A 19280-nucleotide genomic window follows, 5' to 3' on the forward strand; every position below is an offset into this window, starting at 1 on the left:
ATATTCTGAGTGATGAATGTGACGGAAGTGATTATATAACTTATTCGTTAGTGATTATTTTTTTGTCTGTGATAAAATTGTACGGGAGTGGAAGTTTTTACATATTGGAAATTTAATTATAAAATCTTGCAACAAGTGAGCCACATATTGATCTACATATCAACATTCCGTTTTCCTTTTCATTTTTTTTTCTCGCCGTTCTCATATCAGGTTAGTATCGTTATTTTTCCGCAGATTGATGTGATATTTCGGGTTTTGAACTTTTAAGGATTAAGCAAAAATGAACAGCACGCACTTGTAAATTTTAATTCAGAATTTATACAATGATTTTAAAATGTTATTAATATCTCATCTGAGGAAATAATCTGAGATGCTATGTTCTGTCGTGATTTTTTTATTGAAGATTTTGTATTTTGTTTTGAACAATGTACAGGTTAAATATGTAGAATTTAGACCTATTAAAGCTAGTGACAGTAAAGCTGCCATTTGATAATCACCCCTATATTGCATTAACAACATATTCAAATACCTACTTTTATAATATTGATTCATTTGTGTACACTGTTTAAGTTATTTAGTGAGATTATTTTGAAGCATGTTTATTAAATTTAATATGGTCTACCTGTTGTCTATTTATTTTACATTGTAATAAGCAAGAGTGGCTGATAAGTGCCATATGGCTAGATATACATTGAACATTTTTGGATGGTCACTGAGTCAAGCAAACATGTACAAAATGTACATCTGTTCAGTCAGACCAATATGCGCATCTGTGCAGCCCGACAAACATGCACATCTATGCAGTCAAATAAACTAGCAAATCTATATGTAGCTCAAACTTATTACAGAAAAGGTCTATTACTCATATTAACAGAGAGGCGTAAGTTAAACGAACAGAACAGGGTGTCCGGTCACCCAAAATGATCTTCCTAAAAAGGTTTAAACAAACTTGCAGTTATAATTAAAAAACAACATAGTAGATTGTAACAATGTTTACACAATGACATTGGGGGTTTAATATGTTATTATTATTATTATAATTATTTTTATCATTATTATTTGTGTACATCATTTCGTATTGACTTTATCAGTACATGGTTATGTTCCTTTGTAAAAAATGAGCGTTAACCGGAAACCTAATTTCATAGTTTAGATACACATTTTTAAGTTCTTTAAATGATCTTATTTACATGACTTGTCTACAAGAAAGAAATATAAATTGATGTAAATGACAATTGTATCGTTATGAGTATACAGAGTTCGCATTGTTTTGTTTGGCCTACATAATAATCTTGATGATTAAAATCTTGTCTGGAACTTTTCCAATCCTTCAGATATATCTTCTCGCTACATTCTGTAATTCGGTGAAATATTGTTCTTCACTTTCATGTGAATATCTCTGATGGAATTTGTATTTTCTAATGGCTTTCCCTGAGATTATCAGTTGACTGCAAAAAGGTAAATGTGGAGGCATACCTGTCATTAAAATGTCAATGTAACGGATACATGCTGGCATATATGATTTATTCTAAACTGAACGCTGTCGTTTCAAACAAAACAAAATTAAAGCAGTAAACTGGCGTTTTATGTGAAGCTAAATATTGCATGGTTTTCTCTTGTACCGAAAAGGAAAAACATAGCTCATCAATCCATTTCTTGAGATTTTCAGATTGAATAAAATATCTTTTGGGTTTCTACCACTTCAAACAAATGTATTGATGGTGGCGGCATGACTGAGTGGTTAACGCGTCAGACTAGTAATCTAATGATCGCTAGCTGCATGAGTTCAAACCCCATCAGGGGCTAGTCGTTGTTTTCTTGAGCAAGAAACTTTTCACTCATTGCTCAGTACTACTACCAGGAACAGATTCGAAAATGTGTCTATTAGCTTATAGCTTCCTTCACAATCAAAATAAAATAAATTTAGTAAACCAAATGTATTGATGCAAACGATGATGCACCATCTTCCTAGTTGTGCGTGTTTTGGCAGGCAAATCTCATTGCACATCACTAAGATAATATACATAATGTTTACAAGAATAGGAGTCTGTAATGTATGGTGGCCGATTTGTGTCATGTCGTATTTTCGCTCTGCGGGCGCAGAGCGAAAGTACGAAAAATGGTCACATTGTCATACATTCGTGTTTTTGTGTAGCGCTCTGCGTGGCGAAATTATGACAAAATATTAACTTTGTCGTATTTTCAAGTTTTCGTCTGGCGTCCCGAGGAGCGAAAGTACAACAAAATGGTCAATTTGTCGTATTTTTGTGCTTGGCTCTCGGAGCAAAAATACGACATGGCACAAATCAGCCACCAAAGTTATGAAACAGTCTTTTTGATATTTTTATTTTTTTACAGCAAGTTATGCACGGTGGACTAGACGTTAAAGTGTCTGCCTTTCAAACAAGGGATTATGGGCACAAAACTTGCTAGGGTCACAGTCATGTTTACCAACATTACACCACAGTTCTTGTTACTTCCAGGCAGGGTTCTCGATAGTTATTCAAATAGACTACAAGTTTTCCAGATAAAAATGTTTAAAACAAACTTAACTATCCGGCTTTTTCCGTCATGCTTTGGAATATCGTCGCTCGAAAACTGTAATGTTCTATCTCCAGTTTTTCAAAAAGTTAAATACACAATTTTGTCCGTAATGGACTGTGCTATCTCCTTGGCATGTTATATAAGTGCTTAAGAGCTTCATAAATAAATTACAACGAAACCATGCTGTTCTATCTCCACAAATTCAGTATATCTTGATAAATAAACTGTTCTAACTTATTGAACCAATCATATCATCGATAAATGTCACGTGAACTGAGGGGCATATGCAACAAACTGTTCTACATCCAAATTATCGTATCAAAACATAGCATTAAATCACGTGATAGCAGGACAACCGCCTTGTTGTACGAAACATTTTGAGTTAACTGGTTATACAACGTTTGCTGTTTATTTCATATTAATACTAAATGTAAGTATTGAATGATATTATGTATCAATCATTGACATTTTGAAGTCATATCAATTTAATAGCAAATAAACTAATCATGATTTGCAAGTAATTTTGGATGTGTATTTTCGGATAGAAACAACTGTGATCATACAATTTTATCAAATAAATTCGTAAATAGGGAATGTTTATATGTTCTAAAGTTTCTTTAATAAAAGGCAAAGTAGTACTTTGACTTCCATTAAAAATACTAAATGACTGTTATTGTACTTATTGCCAATAAGAAACAAATGCATAAATGCATAAAAACATTTTATACCAAAGTCAGAAGGAAGAAATATATTCCTATACGTATATATTTAGTTTGTCTTGTAATTTGTCTTTGAAGTTCTAAATTTATATTTATAAAACATTATGTTTGTTATGATTTGTACATGAACAATCTTTAAATATGACATTTTTCAAATATAAGTCATGCCTTCTTCTACCTTTAAGGTCTTTTCTAGCAGATATGTTTTCATTGCAAATTTAAGTTAAAGCAACACATTTTTCATATCTACAATTATTAAAACTTCGTACGAACACAAACAGAACGTGTAAAAGCATTACAAACTAATTGCTACAATTTTATACTTTGGAAGGAATTTGATATTGACCATTTTTTGAATTTTCATGAAAAAAAAAATTTAATTTTTTTTCCAGCATTTTAAAGGATTTGAAAGTTTTCTATTCCGTTTGCGGCTACAGCTTTCTTTTTCTAGACATTGAATCACTTTGAAGGTATTGAATTGTAATGGCTAAATTTATAATAATGGATAAAAATGTCTACAAAATTTATATGGGTATTTTATCTTTGTTTACTTACATTATTTGTTTTAATGGCATTTAATACATATTGTTTACGAAATAGGGTGGTGTCAATGACTACTAATCAAGGGATAATTAGCCGATAACATTTTTGTCAGCGTTTAAAGATAAAACATACTGTTTTATGTGACATAAATCAATTCAACTTAAAAGACATAATGTTCTAAGTCATATTGAACACTTTGATTTTAACAATTTTTTAAAAAAAGTTACAAGGACTGTTCTATCTCCAAATGTTTTCTTCGTTTTTAAGCATGGAATTTTTAAAATCCACATATCTTTAACGGTATTGAGTTGTTCTCCTGACATCACGTTTAGTAGTTTTTTAAATTTTCAAAATCTGACAATAAATAAAAAAAGTTATGCAATTCTTAATCTTTACATGCTTTTTTCTAAAAAACTACAAAATGGCATTTAGAACCAATCTGCTACTTTCAATCTGCGTTGTCTCCTAGAAGAATATAATTGGTTAGGAATGGTTCTCTTGTTGTATGTCACATCTAGTCTTGGTATTCACATTAGTGATCACTTGTTATATAGACACAGATAGGTTTTCACGAACTTGTGAGGTTTCGTTAACCTCGAAATGGTGCATGCATGGCCAAACCTTGTTGGTACGTTGTAACGAGATTTCTTTGACGATCTTTGACGTCATCCTTTACTTAGAGATTAACAAAATGGCTGCTCCTGAAGCTGATCGAAACGGTAAATACATGTAATATTATTGAACTGATATTAGTATTATCGTGCGTTGAGTCGCAAAAAAATGTTTTTAATAAATAAATGTAAACAATGTCGATATGCATATTCAGTAGACATAAAAAACACATTGATTTGTGGAAAAAATGGGTCTATTTCAATATTTGTGAAAACCGAAATGAAAAGCCAGAAATACATTCTACTTAAGGTGAGAAAGTAGGTACCGTACGAAAGGCATAATAGTAGTTTGCTGCGTTGTAATTTAAAAGTAGATTTGTTTCATCTAAGGTTGAAATGATAACCTTTTTTTTTATTTTAGCTACAGAAAAAATCTCTTATTTGTATGTCTTGCTCTTTTCCCCAAAAAAACTTTAATTATGTAGTTAATTGTGAAGTTACCCTGTAAGCTTTATCTGCAAAAACAAACATTGTAGCCACTTATTTTTAATTTTACTGTCCATAGTAAAATGCGTGCATTTTTAAAGCAATCTCTCCCGTTACGTGCCCTTGCTATACACACCTGTATATAACGATTTATTGATTCCGTCGTTTTGCTGAGACATTAATTTTCTATATATCACCCCGCTGTTCAATCTACCTGCCGATCAGCTTTAAATATAGAATAATACGCGGTAGTCCATACTTAACTGTGCGATTGAATAGATCGTTATTTTTTGGTTACTTAACCAGATTGGCATAAGTTCAAAATAATAAACGGTTTATTTCATTTAAATAAATGTTGAACGTGGACGGTTAACACGGTATGGATATTTATCCAGTGAAAGAGGTAGTGTGATTTTCTGTATATTTAAAGTACAATTTACATGTGTTAAATGGTCAGGGAATAAATAGATCTTTTTCCGGTATCGCTATCTAGTTTTAATTATTATGTTCATTTGATTTATTGTGAGATACTAAAATGCTCTGACGTTGTGAATTTATTAGTCTTTGGGTCTGTTTAGTACGTCCACAATGATTACTGGTTATGAAACCCAGGCACATGTCTAGGTCTCCGGTTTGACATTAATGGAAAGGACAAAATACCATGATACAAACATATGCCTATGGTTCATATACATTTGCATATATTCAACACTCGCGTCAACACTATTTCTCGTGTTTAAACTTAAACTTTTACACTCATAACCACACTTGTAGTTCATATTTATATTTCACAATCATGGTTCATACATATTTGAGATTAAGACTTATCAATTTATTGAGACCTGTCTAATCAATTTGTGTCATATATGAGCGAAGGTATATCGATCACGGGAATCGCGAAAGATTACCCCTCCCCCCACCACCTCAACCCCCCCCCCCCCCCAAAAAAAAAGAAGATAAAAGTTACACTAGCCATTTATTTATTTTGGGAATTTACATAAAACAGCCAATGTTTTTTGTTTGTTTTGGGTATAACGTCACATCGACACAGCATAGGTCATATCGCGACGTTCCAGCTTTACTGGTGGAGGAAGACCTGAGGTGCCCTTCCGTGCATTATTTCAGGCACGAACGGGCACCTGAGTAGAACCACCGACGTTCCGTAAGCTAGCTAGATAGCTTCCTCACATGAAACAGCCAATGTAAATGAATTACATTTTTACGGTAACCTTTCTTTCTGTTCCAGTCGTATGAATAATAACGACAGCGTAATTGTAATTTATTTACTTTTGAAAAATACCGACCTGAACTTGAAAGCAATTAGGCTGCCACCAGTGTAGAGCCAGGGTCATATTGTACGTCCATGCAGTCTGACCAGGTTTTTTAAACTGTTGGCTGACTGACTGGACAAGTCCATTTAAGAAATTCAGCAGAAGTGATTTAATTAATGTATAGAGTATATCGATTGAAATAAATCATACTGATTTAAGACAAGTAGCGTTATATCAGACGCAGACGGCATGCACTTTAATTTCCGCTAGGTTAAAACCACTTCATATAAAGTCTGTTGAAATATCGATCTCGGCTTAATACAGTTTGTATTTCGCAAGCAATCGATTGATTTTCATTGACATGCCGTTTAGATCAGTATCAATAATGTATATCATGTCCCTGAAAAGTGCTCACTATGTTTTGTAAATGTCAGGATTTTTTTTGTCAAGATTTTTGGCCAAATGACGTATATCTTAAGAAAGAAAATGTAGAAATAGTATTTTATATAGACAAGGCAATACGTAAATCCAATAATTAAAGTGCTGAAAATATATATGACGATATGGTATGTTTAAAATGTTCGCCTGTGAGATCGTAATTTACATTATCAGTACCAATGACACATGTTTATTTAAACTCTAAATTAGATGACTATTTGATAAAGCTGTAACTACTCTTATGTCTTTGTATTAGTAATGAAATTACTGTCATCATGAATTCGTGGACATTCGGTAAATTTCGTAATTTACGTGATAACGTTCATTTATAGTAAAGCGTGGTAATTATTGAAATATTTAGTGTGGGATGAAAATAAAAAAAAACATTCCCAGTCTTAGTATGAGTGCACCCAAAGAGAACCTTCCATGCATGTATGTGATTGCGTCATTTCCGTTTTCGTGAGACCATTGCCGCCTTAATACTTTACTGATGGAATTTCTTAAAATATAGTTCTATAATGATTAAAATGTTTATATGATAATATAAATAAATATGGTTAGAAATCTTTACACAAATTAAGACATCTTACATATACGTATTACCAAGTACGTTTTTCGTGCTGTGAACGCACTTTAATATTTCATACAATATCAAAGCCCAATACTTAACACTTGATGCAGAGTCAAAATCACAGCGTGTAAATATTATGGTATGACATATTTATAGGTGGGTTGATGTCAATGGCTTGTATGCTGTTTGCTTTAAGACGAGCTATTAAACTTTAAAAAAAGAAATGGTGGCGTGGTGCTGCTATGACGCACGGCTTAAACCAACCCTGTCTAGTGATGCAGGAAAAGTTGTAAAAAAATATGAATGAAACAAGAAAACATACACTAAAACGTCCTTTATGAGTCAAAAATTGGCAGTGATACTTGCGGTAAATCGAAAAAAAAAGAAATCTGTTCACTGTAATGAATGGACATTCAAAATAAATTGTTAAGCTTTATTTATCATTTCGTAAGGGAGAAATTGTTAAAAACAAACCTTAAAAGCATCGTATGTGTCGGGAATTTATGAGTATATGTCATGCATTTATATAATAGATTTTATGATATATTCACAGAACGGTAACAACATTCTATAATTATTATTATTTTGAGAGAGAAAAAATAATAATTTGAAAGTGAGCAATCATTTCAATAAAGAAAGTGTGATATTTGGTGTAAAAGTTTTAAAATCCACGAGCCCACTATACATGTTCTCATATAAGATTTTTTACGTGAATAAATTTCTCTTCGTTAATCATTTCAACATTTTTTACATATTTTGTCAAGCCATTAATGACCAACTGACCCAAGGCTAGCACGAACGAGAATTCATAAAAAAAGACGTACCATGTGCCAAAAAAGAAAAGATAAAAAAACGACCGCGAAAGTTTCTTACTCACTGTAAAAATATAAACAGCCAGGTTTGAAAGTTTCTCTAGTTTGTATTGTATTTTTTAGGGCTATTGACCGTTAGTTAACAGCTGGATTACATTTTGAAAATTTAAGTTCAAACGGATTTATTCTATATATTAAAACTATAGCGTTTCGTAGAGGACAGAATAAAAACCATGTTTCGGTGAGTAAATAAATAAGAAACACTACTGATTAGTTTATTTATCTAATCAGATGTGTCCTCAGTTTAAAGGGAGATAATACAATAATTATTTCTAATAGTTTATCGCACAATATCTTCACCTAATTTATACCTGTAAGTACATGCAACTTGACACTTGCTGGGGCTAAATATTTCAAATACGTCGCGTTATAACAAGTTTCTTTAAATGTAACTTAATAACATTTTGAAATACGATGTGTGAAGAAATGTATACGACTTTCTTATATGTAGTTTCAGTTTACTGTTTAAGTTCGTTACAACTTCCTAAAAATTTCGTTTTGTATTGTATGTAGTATAAATAAGCCAATGTTTTTTTCCTGTCTTTTGTAAACTTCGATAAAAACTTTTATGACAAAACGTTGCTTTTTCTTATATATCAAATCCATCTTATTGTTGTCCCATTATCTCATTTATTAAATTGAAGAAGAAAGTAGCAACGCATGTGTACAATTATTTGATCTTCAAAATTAATGCGCGGACAAATTATGTCCGCCCTAATTAGATAGCTTTGTCAAATTAAAGCGTATCGTCCCTGAAGGTTGAAAAACAAGGCGTAGATAACCCGGTTAATGAGTATTTAAATGAGCCGTGTCATGACAAAACCAACATAATGGGTTTGCGACCAGCATGGATACAGACCAGCCTGCGCATCCGCGCAGTCTGATCAGGATCCATGCTGTTCGCTTACCAATCCTATTACAAGTAGAGAAACTGATAGCGAACAGCATGGATCCTGATCAGACTGCGCTGTAGGAGCACATTTGTCTCGGAGCACATTTGTCTTACTTAAGACCGATGCGGTCGCATTTGTCCCACGTGAGACAAATGGGACCTCAAATGTCTACCCAAAAAAACTTATTTGTGTGACAAATGTGCTCCGATCAAGTTTTTTAAGGGACCAGAAAGCACATTTGTCTCATGATTTTTAAGGGACAAGAAAGCACATTTGTCTCATGCAATTTTTTTTCGAGTTTTGCCGTTTTACCTTATGTCAAATGTAATAAACAATAGGTTTGCAAATTGTTTTATTATGAAATCTTAAACCTAAAACCCAAAGTGGAACTATAAATTATAATATCTCTAATTCGCTAAACCTGAAGGCGAACACTGAAACATACGGAATCCCGTTCGCGATGGTACAATGGTAAAAACGCGATGACACTATGGCATGATGATGAAAACACGATGATACAAACTTGAGACAACGATTGTACGATGGTGAAACAGCGATGGCACGATGATGAAAACGTGATAGTACGATGGTGAAAATGCGATGGTACGAAGATGAAACTGCAATGACATTATATTGAAAACGCGATATTGTTTTCAACATCGTGCCATCGCATCATTGTGATTTCACCATCGTGCCATCGTTGTTTTATCTTCATGCCGTCGTATTTTCATCATCGTACCTTCGCGCTTTTAATTACCATTGTACTATCATGCATATCGGTTTCAAGGAGACAAAAATGTTACGGATCACCGTAATCGGGCAATATTTGAACGATACAATATCGCGACTCGTTTCGCATCTCGCCGGAATCTCGAGTCTCGCTTCGCATCTCGTACGTTGACTCGAAAGAGGCAATATACCACTAAATAGTATTCCCTTTTTTATTCTATATAAAACAAATCCTTATAATTTTAAAGAGTTATGATAAAACTAATATAAAATGATGAAAGAAAACTTTCTAGCGTCATATTTGTTACTGTAAAATCACTTAAGAGTTACACTGCTGTGACGTGAAACAAGAACCACCATTGAGAGAACCACCACCTAAAATTGAAATACAAATGCAAATTCAAATACAAGGCTTTGCTCGCATTATTTCAACCGAAATGATAACGATAAAAATCTCGCTGCATATGTGTTTGGGTTCTAGATACTGCACTGGTAGAAATTTTCATTGTGACACGCAGAACAGGGATATTCTTTAAGTTAATATGGGACTACTATGCAGAGGTAGGAGTTTTTGATTGGCTGGAAGTGACCTAAAAACGGTATTATAAACACAGACAACACAGAACAATGACTGGTTGCCAGGAGACGGACGGGCATAATTATTACCTTTTTAGAATTTTATGGAAGAATGTGAGACAAATGTGCTTCGAGTGTCCTTTCTATTGTGTGTCGAACACATCTGTCTCATTTCCCATTTTTCTGAAATATGAATGTTTACGAGCACATCGGTCATACCTCGTGAGACAAATGTGCTCCGAGACAAATGTGCTCCTACACTGCGCGGATGCGCAAGCTGGTCTGATCCATGCTGGTCGGAACGCACTATGTTGGTTTTGTCATGACGCGGCTCAAATCATTATTAACTACAGAACACTAACTTAATTAAGGACTTATACAAAATGTGTCAAGCATATAAACATAATATTTATATAGAAGTAAACAAAATAAATTAAAAAGTTATGTAACGTTATAAAGAGAGGATGAGGATCCTGTTAAAAAAGAAGAAAACAATAACAAAAACAACAACAACAACAACAACTAAAGCAAAAAAAAACACAAAAAAACACACACACATTTATAAATTATTATTTGGTTCAGCAAAAGTTTTCGTGTCTTTCATATTTATTAATTTCGTACAGATTCTGCGGTACTCAGATTTCTGAATAAAACTGAGTATAACAGGAAATTAGGAAAATAATTGTCCCACAACATTAAGCCTGTTGGCGGCTACAAAATCTTCCCCAACTGACAGGACAGTCCTATCTAGATCAGCCGGCACATCCCTGCCTCGTGATCATGTACTGTCCTTCTGATTCATTATCCTTAGATTTATCTTTAATCAAACGCAAAAATCATTACATAATGTGACCTAAAAGGTACCTTGATCACGAAATGGAACTAGTAACATTGCTTTCTGTTTAGTTATTTTTTCCTGTTTGTCTTTGGAGATGATTGTGAATTTGTTTTCATATATTTTCAGGTCTAAATCACATCGTAAACGCAAAATGGATCTAACAATGTTCAACCAAATAGCACAAATAAATGACCATTTGTTTCTGAGCAGCGCAGGCGCAATAAAGACTGACCGCATTCGCTCTCTCGGAATTACAAATATAGTGAACTGTACCATGGAAATACCTAATCTAAAGTTACCTAGTGTAGAATGTGTTCAAATACATGTTGAGGACACACCTAGTGCACGTTTAGGAATGTATTTTGATAGATGTGCTGATAAAATTCATCAAGTTCACAAAAGTGGCGGGAAAATTCTTGTGCATTGTGTTGCAGGCGTTAGCCGCTCGGCTAGTTTATGTATGGCATATCTAATGAAATATCAAAGAATGACATTAGACCAGTCATACTACCACATCAAGAAACGTAGACCAGTCATCCACCCAAATGTTGGCTTCTGGCGCCAACTTATCGAATTTGAACGCCGCCTCTTTGGCCGGAACACGGTGAAAATGATTCCATCCGGCATTGGACCGATACCGGAAGTATACAAGGAGGAAGTGAAAAATATGGTGTGGTTTCCTTCTAGAATGCCTTCGTACAAATCTAGTAGTAGCCCTAGGCACAGGTCCAACATGTCGTATAACACAACGTATTCTCGTTCATATAACGCACTTCCTTTCCGGCATGGCTTTTCGTAGATGAACATTGTCGTCTGCTTGATTTCTCATTTGATATTTTGTTTTCGTTTTTATTTCTTTTGAATTTGTTTTACCTTTCTATGTACATATATACAAATAACATGATGTTTTTGTTACAACAGTTTTCGAACTAACATACAAGAAGAATACATTTGCAATTGCGCTCTATGACGCGTACTTTTTGTTCTTCTATTTCATAAGCGACATTTAGTGTAATACAGAATTTGTGAATAAAAACCCCTAAGTTTGTTAAAGGCGAACTTTCTAAGGAAATAAGTAATGAACCAAAAATAGCATATGTTTCTTTCTCAGTGAGTTTTGACTTTTTAAATTGATGCTTTAACTGTTTTTTTTTCTGAAAAAGAAATGTATTAACATTCTATACTTTAATTTGATAGGACATCGCTGGCTTGCATGTAAGAACGTAGACATATAATCTTAATTATATCTAACATTTTATTGCTTTTCTTTGTCGTAACGTTTTTGTAAAAAATTGCTTAGAAAGGTATTGAAATCATGATTTTTTTCAATGTTTGTTACTCCATATTTAAATATATCTTCATTTGCCTTGATTTTTGTATCAATCAAACGTACAAACAGAGGTTGCTGGACGGCCAGTATAACATTTTTCAAAACAACTGCATTTTTCGTTTAAGTTGTAATTTCGCTACACTTTTATCCATTTTAAGACATATTCGTTTATTTTTTTCTCATTTCGCATAACAAAATGTAGCGTTATTACGGAACGAAATAGCTGACTGAAATGAAGCAATGCTCGGATTAACAGTGCCTGATTTTCCTTTAATATTTTGTCTTTGTTATTACAGTCGTTTTCGACTATAATATTACTTATATTGCCGATTGTGATACAGCATTTTTTTTACAATATTTTTAGGGAAAAAAAAACACCTTAGAATTGACCAAATAATAAAATAAATAAATGACTGTAAAAGCTTTGTTTTAAAATGTTATTTAACCATCATCATCATCATTATGGTAAGGTTTCAATTCATTTTTCATGTTTCAGATCTGGTGAGGACAGTTTATTCCGTTTCTTTGTGGAGATTTAAATTCAATTAAAAAGTATGAGAAGATATGAAGGGGTACAAGTTGTTTTGTTCCAAACAATGACAATTGAAATGTTTCCATAGTAACCGATCACGTGTATTGTCCACATGACATCTACAATGTCAGTTGATAAAAAGATGTTCATTACTTCATTAAATGACATATATTTAGAAATAAGTAATAAAAGGTATGAACAAATATTCAGTTTTATTCGGCTTCTGTGAATGTTTTAAAGCAAAAATAAAGTGCAGCTTAAAAATCTGTTTCAAAAGTCTGCTCATTTCCTGTCAATGTTAGATGTGAAATTCTTGTTTTCCTTTTATAAAGTATGCTGTTAAACAATTTAATATGTCAATATTTAAGAATGTCAGATTTTTCTCTCAATATATCACACAATGAAAATGGTTTCTTTTTGTAACTAGATCTAACATTAGAGACTTACAATAATAATAAAAACAGTTGAGTATTACTAATTACAGTTCGTCTCGGTCGATTTGATTTTTTCATTATTTCTGTATATCAGAGCTTTCGTAAACATTGACTTGAAAAATCTTTAAAGTAAAAGTATTTATTTTATTATATAACTATTTAATGATATCCTCTTCAACAGTATATATATTTTGTTGCACTGCAGAATGTGTTTCTTAACGTCCCTCTGTCATCTTCATGTAACATTTATTTTACAACTTAAAGCTGCACGCCTCCAGATGAGCCCAAATATTTCAGGTAAATCATTATTGAGAAAAAAGCACTAAACTTTTAAGAACGCTAAACAATTTAAGATCTAATTTATATTTTACATATTGTTAACACTTATTTTGCAGTATTTTATCACCATATGTCACTGCGTTACTAACGCAGTAAGGGTTGTTTTTGCATGTGTTGACCACTTTTTGGTAATTTTCGTGGATTGTAAGTGGCGATTGCAGTATGTAAATTACTTTACTTGTTCATATAACATTATTTTACTTTTAAATACATTTCCAAAATTAACATGAATCTGGAGGCGTGCTGCTTTAAAATTCGAAAAGTATTCTTGACCTTTTTATAGTGAGGCTCGGATTTTCCTGTCAAATTTAATAAGAATATTCTATAAGTCTTTGTTATAGGTTCATATAAATGCATGTTTTATAGTTGTTTTTTTTATTAAAAAACTTTGTTTGATGTTGTGTGTTTCTTTTATTTGTTTCTTTATAATTACTGAATGTTCATATAATAGTGAAGATATAATTGTACAAATAATAAGTTAACATGTAAAGAAAGGTATGCCCCCACTTTCCTACTTATAGACATAGATACACACCACTAACTGCTACATGTTTAGAATAAGAACATTTAATTTCAAACCAGCTTGCCAAGGGATTTGCTTTTACTTATATATTTTTCGTATAATACCGCTAGTTATCAGTTGGCCCATCGTTTAAAGAATGATTCTGCAAGTAACGAAAAGCTCTGTTTTGTGAGTATAAAGATAAGATTCTAGTTTATGCCTGATAAATCGGTTTTAACTAGTGACGCATTGGAACGCATTGAATCCCGCCGAAGGAAGATATTCCAATTGTTTCTACATTAGTTTGTTATGTATAAAACAAGTTTCTACCGGTTTACTTTTGCTAAAAATGATCTACTGTACAGCTTTGTAACACCGCACTTTGGGGTTAAACGCACTTTGGGGTCCGACCCCAAAGTGCGTTACGTACTTTGGGGTCCGACCCCAGAGTTTCTTGCATAGCAGACTGGCGTTTCCGTGAGTTTTACCCATGCCGGAAATTTCATCTGGCATGGGGGGTGCCAGATGAGTCGCGTGCCAAACAACAACGTCATTTTAGCGCAGTTTATGAATGAACCGCGGTAAAATGACGTCGTTTTAGAAGGGAAATATGTGCTTAGGATGACGTCATTTCGTCTTGTTATTAAAGTTGTAAGTTCATACGCTATTTTAAGAAAATAGTTAGGGATGAAATGACTTTAATTTCCATGAACATATATCATATTGAGGTAAACCATTTTAAATATGAAATAATATGGCAGAATATGCAAGAAAAAATATCTGACATATGTTTGCGGTTCGGACCTGAATATCCGTCCCTCGGGAACCCGCCCATGGGCGGTAACTCGGCAAGCCTCGTTACCGCCCAATGGGCGGGTCCCCTCGGGACGGATATTCCGGTCCGAACCGCAACATATGACAGATATTATTATTCTTGCATAGCAGACTGGCGTTTCCATGAGTTTTACCCATGCCGGAAATTTCATCTGGCATGGGGGATGCCAGATGAGTCGCGTGCCAAACAACAACGTCATTTTAGCGCACTTTATGAATGAACCGCGTTAAAATGACGTCATTTTAGAAGGGAAATATGTGCTTAGGATGACGTCATTTCGCCGTTGTTATTTAAGTTGTAAGTTCATAGGCTATTGTAAGAAAATAGTTATGGATGAAATGACTTTAATTTCCATGAACATATATCATATTGAGGTAAACCATTTTAAATATGAAATAATATGGCAGAATATGCAACAAAAAATATCTGTCATATGTTTGCGGTTCGGATCGGAATATCCGTCCCTCGGGAACCCGCCCATGGGCGTTAACTCGGCAAGCCTCGTTACCGCCCAATGGGCGGGTCCCCTCGGGACGGATATTCTGGTCCGAACCGCAACATATGACAGATATTATTAGCCTTAAACAGGTACATATGCATTTTTTAACATCCGGCAAACGACCGCACTTTGGGGTCATAGAAAATTAATGTTCATTGTGTTTTAAATAATATATTGTAGTCAAAGCCAATGGTAAACAAAAAAATCAAGGTATTAAATAGACACAAACATGTGCCCTGAATTATAGTAGAATAAATAGGGATTTAAATGGTCTTGATTAGGAAGTGAAGAACTTTCACCAAATAAATCACCAAATAAAGAATTTGTATCAATTACTTAAAATATTTTTTTCTCAAATTTTCCATTTATTTTAAAAGAATGTACACCTTTCATTAAATCCATTGTTTTTAGCTAACTGCATTATGTTCCAGTTTTTTATTTACACAATTTATAGAAATATGATAGTCTTAGCATAGACAAAGGTATAAATTCTGGTAAAAAATGTGCCTGATAATATGTTGAAAGAGCCATTTATTTAGCTAAATGTGACATATAAGAAACTTGACTAGGTGTAGATGCGGCTTTAAGTAGTAGTCCGTACAGGTAGTACTAAAAATATCAACTATTTAAGTAGTCGCACATTAAAAGCGGAGCTTCAGAATAATGTAAAATTCTCACTGGGGGTATAAAGGGGATTGTGGGGTATCGATCCCCCCGAGGGTTAAAAATAACGTTTTAAATACCCATTATGCTTTTATTTGTTTTTCTTAAAAGCTTTTTTATTTTGATGTTCTTCTATATTATCCAAAAATACACATTGGCCAATTACCTGAACCATATTTTTCATCTGTTGCTTTTTGGCAATGATGAGTACAGTTATAGTGAATTAGTACTTTATATGAAAGTCAAATACTACAGTGTTTTGACTTCTTTTTATGACAAATAATTTCGCATTTATCGCTACTTTATTCAGGTAACAAGCATCTTAAATTTGTCTGATACCATTATTTTAACATTATAAAATTCATGTTTGCTCTTTCTTAAGAAGTATGTAAGATTTCCCATAAAAAAGCCTCTGGCGAACGGTTGTTACGGAGCTTACAGAAAACCCTTAAGTTTGTTGATAAGCTTAATAATGTATTTGTACAATTCACAATTTATAGTCCGATCGAAAAACTTGATGTTTCATCAGAACATTGCAATAGAGTATATTATAGTTCTTTGGAAAAATTATCAACTGCATTTTATTTCATTCCCAACATATTTAAAATGGGGCTCAATATGGCACCAAAATGACCGACAGAACGTGATATTTTTCGCAGCATCTTTTAATTCTAGGAATACACAATTTCTGTACTAGAGTATTTTGAACGGTGGCATAAAAGTGACATTTGTATTTTTTTGATACTTTTTTTTGTTTTCCTACATATTTTTTGTTTGTTTGTCGTAAATGTTTTTTTTAGTTTTGAATACATACTTTTTTTAGTTTTGCATACATATTCTTTTTTAGTTTGCATACATATTTTATTTTAGTTTTGCATACGTATTCTTTTTTAGTTTGCATACATATTTTATTTTAGTTTTTTGTACATATTTTATTTTTGTTTTTTCGTACATATTTTAACATGACGCCATTTGCAAAGTAGAGGTTTGGATAATTTCACCATTTGTAAAACACCATTTTCAAACACTTCGCCATCTGTAAATTACAGTACCCCATTTGCAAATGCCAAATGCAAACTATGAAAAACTAAAACAAAATATGTATACAAAACTAAAAACAAAAAAATGCAAATGTCACTTTTATGCCACCGTAATTTTGTCATATGAATTTATTTCAAGTGGTAAAATTAATGAAACTTTTAATTGATCAAGTATTGACCGCCATCTTGAACTCCACCTCAAATATTCCAATGTCGCAGATAGAAAATAAGTCAGTACTCAGTATTAAAGCAGAACTCAGATGACAACTTTAGAAATCTTGAACCCAAAGTGCGTTGATATGTAGCATATTAACGCACTTTGGGGTCAATTTCTCGATTTTGAGCCCAAAGTGCGTTTGACCCCAAACCCCAAAGTGCGGTGTAACACAGCTTAATGGCAAATGTAACGCAACATCGTTTTTCGATAAGTAGAACAAATAATTGGAAAAAAAATTCCTTCAAAACTTTCATTTTTATCTGAAACATTTTTAATGAGTATCGTTGTATTTTTTAATTGATGTAGTAAAATGTTTAAATTTTCAGATGTAGCCTAGCAATAAAATGTTAAGTGTAATTTTCTACAACAATTTAAGTTTGCTTAGTCAGAAAATAACATGAAAGTTCCTAGGACCACGCACTTACCAGCTGATCATGAATGCTCAAGTTTTCTCAACAAAGGCTACTGAATATTTCCCATATTACCTCGTGCGGTTGTTTAAGAGAAATATAAGGAATATTGCGGACTTGTCGCATATGGAGTTGATGCTGCAATATCTATCAATATCTTCCTGTTTAATCTTATTTTTTGTAAGTAGCAATAAAGGAACGCATTTTAACATATTAATAACATTTTGCGCCTTATTGATAATAGAGTTATATAACACTATATCATATACATGAAGTCATTTACAACTCTTCAATAGCATTTAATATACGACATAGAGTGTTAAAATAATTTCTCTTCACCCTGGATACCTGTCCTTTAAATAATTTGTACCCTGCGTGCTCATTTAATGCACCCAATGCCATTTCAGACCAGACGACAAAAACAGGAAACAGTATAATGGCATGAACGCCAGCCATTACCAGTATATCACGATATATAAAATTAGATTTGTATCTTCTATATTATGGTACTTAAAGACTTTCCGTATGTATCGCGGCATGATCAGAGAACATTTCCTGTTCTAGACAGTATCATTAGATCAATGACGCAATCACGAGAGAAAAATAAATCAAATATTACAAGGTTCTCTTCTTCACCATCTTGTTTACAAACAAGTTCGTCTGGCAGTGCGTCAAAATATCTCGGCGTTCAGTTACCAGGAAAAACTAATTGCGGAAACAAACTATTTGGACGTCAGTCAAAATTTAGACTCAAATATGACATGCATTAAAACTATTTTCTTAATGATTGCTGAGTCATGAGCAAATCGGTTGCATTAGGAACGGAAGTAATACTTAAGACTGCGGAATTTATACATGTAGACTGATAGAAAAATTTGTACCAATAAAGAATATCAAAGAAACACATGTTGTTTTGGAAATAATTGGAACTTAATAGAGTTAATCAGTTTACTAGATAAATTATGATCAGATGTTCTGATAAATCATATCATTCAAATTTAGTTGTTTCATTCTGAAATTAGATTTTTACAATACAAAATCTTCTTAACATTTCTCACTTACGTAATTTTCAATTTGGTAATGAATAACTTTACCAATACATTTACTGATATACATAGGTTTGTAATTTCTAATCATTTTGTCTGCGATTATCGTATTGATCGAATTCGCAGAAAACCGTTCTATAGTTACAGGATGTGTGTTTAAATGCAGGCATCGCAATAAATCATTGCATATAGACTAAACATATATGTATATAATAATTAAATATGGCGGACAGTGTATGTGCGTTTGTGATCAGTTAAAAATATTTGGATATTACGCTTTTAAGAATTATAAGATTCTGCTGAAATGTGTAATTCTATGACAGTATATTTCTCGTAAACAAT

At 32.9% G+C, this 19280-nt stretch overlaps 1 protein-coding gene across 12 annotated transcripts in view; it reads left to right on the plus strand.

Moving 5' to 3' along the window:
* LOC132722982 (dual specificity protein phosphatase 14-like) overlaps positions 1-19280 on the plus strand; it is a 39239-nt gene that overhangs the window by 7032 nt on the left and 12927 nt on the right. For 4 of the 12 annotated variants that reach the window (XM_060707625.1, XM_060707621.1, XM_060707623.1 and 1 more), the window contains exons 1-2: positions 7685-7740; positions 11218-11761. In XM_060707625.1, coding sequence (XP_060563608.1) covers positions 7700-7740; positions 11218-11761 — 585 coding nt within the window. In that variant the 5' untranslated portion in view covers positions 7685-7699. Of the gene's footprint in view, positions 1-2; positions 211-4423; positions 4526-5125; positions 5307-7684; positions 7741-8212; positions 8237-11217; positions 12059-12917; positions 14123-19280 lie in introns of those variants that run through there. The other 8 variants (XM_060707619.1, XM_060707617.1, XM_060707622.1 and 5 more) reach the window with 7 other exon arrangements.

Source organism: Ruditapes philippinarum, unplaced genomic scaffold (genome assembly GCF_026571515.1).
Source record: "Ruditapes philippinarum isolate M1 unplaced genomic scaffold, ASM2657151v2 ctg5031_1_1_1_1, whole genome shotgun sequence".
In the NCBI taxonomy this organism is placed as follows: Eukaryota; Metazoa; Mollusca; class Bivalvia; order Venerida; family Veneridae; genus Ruditapes; species Ruditapes philippinarum.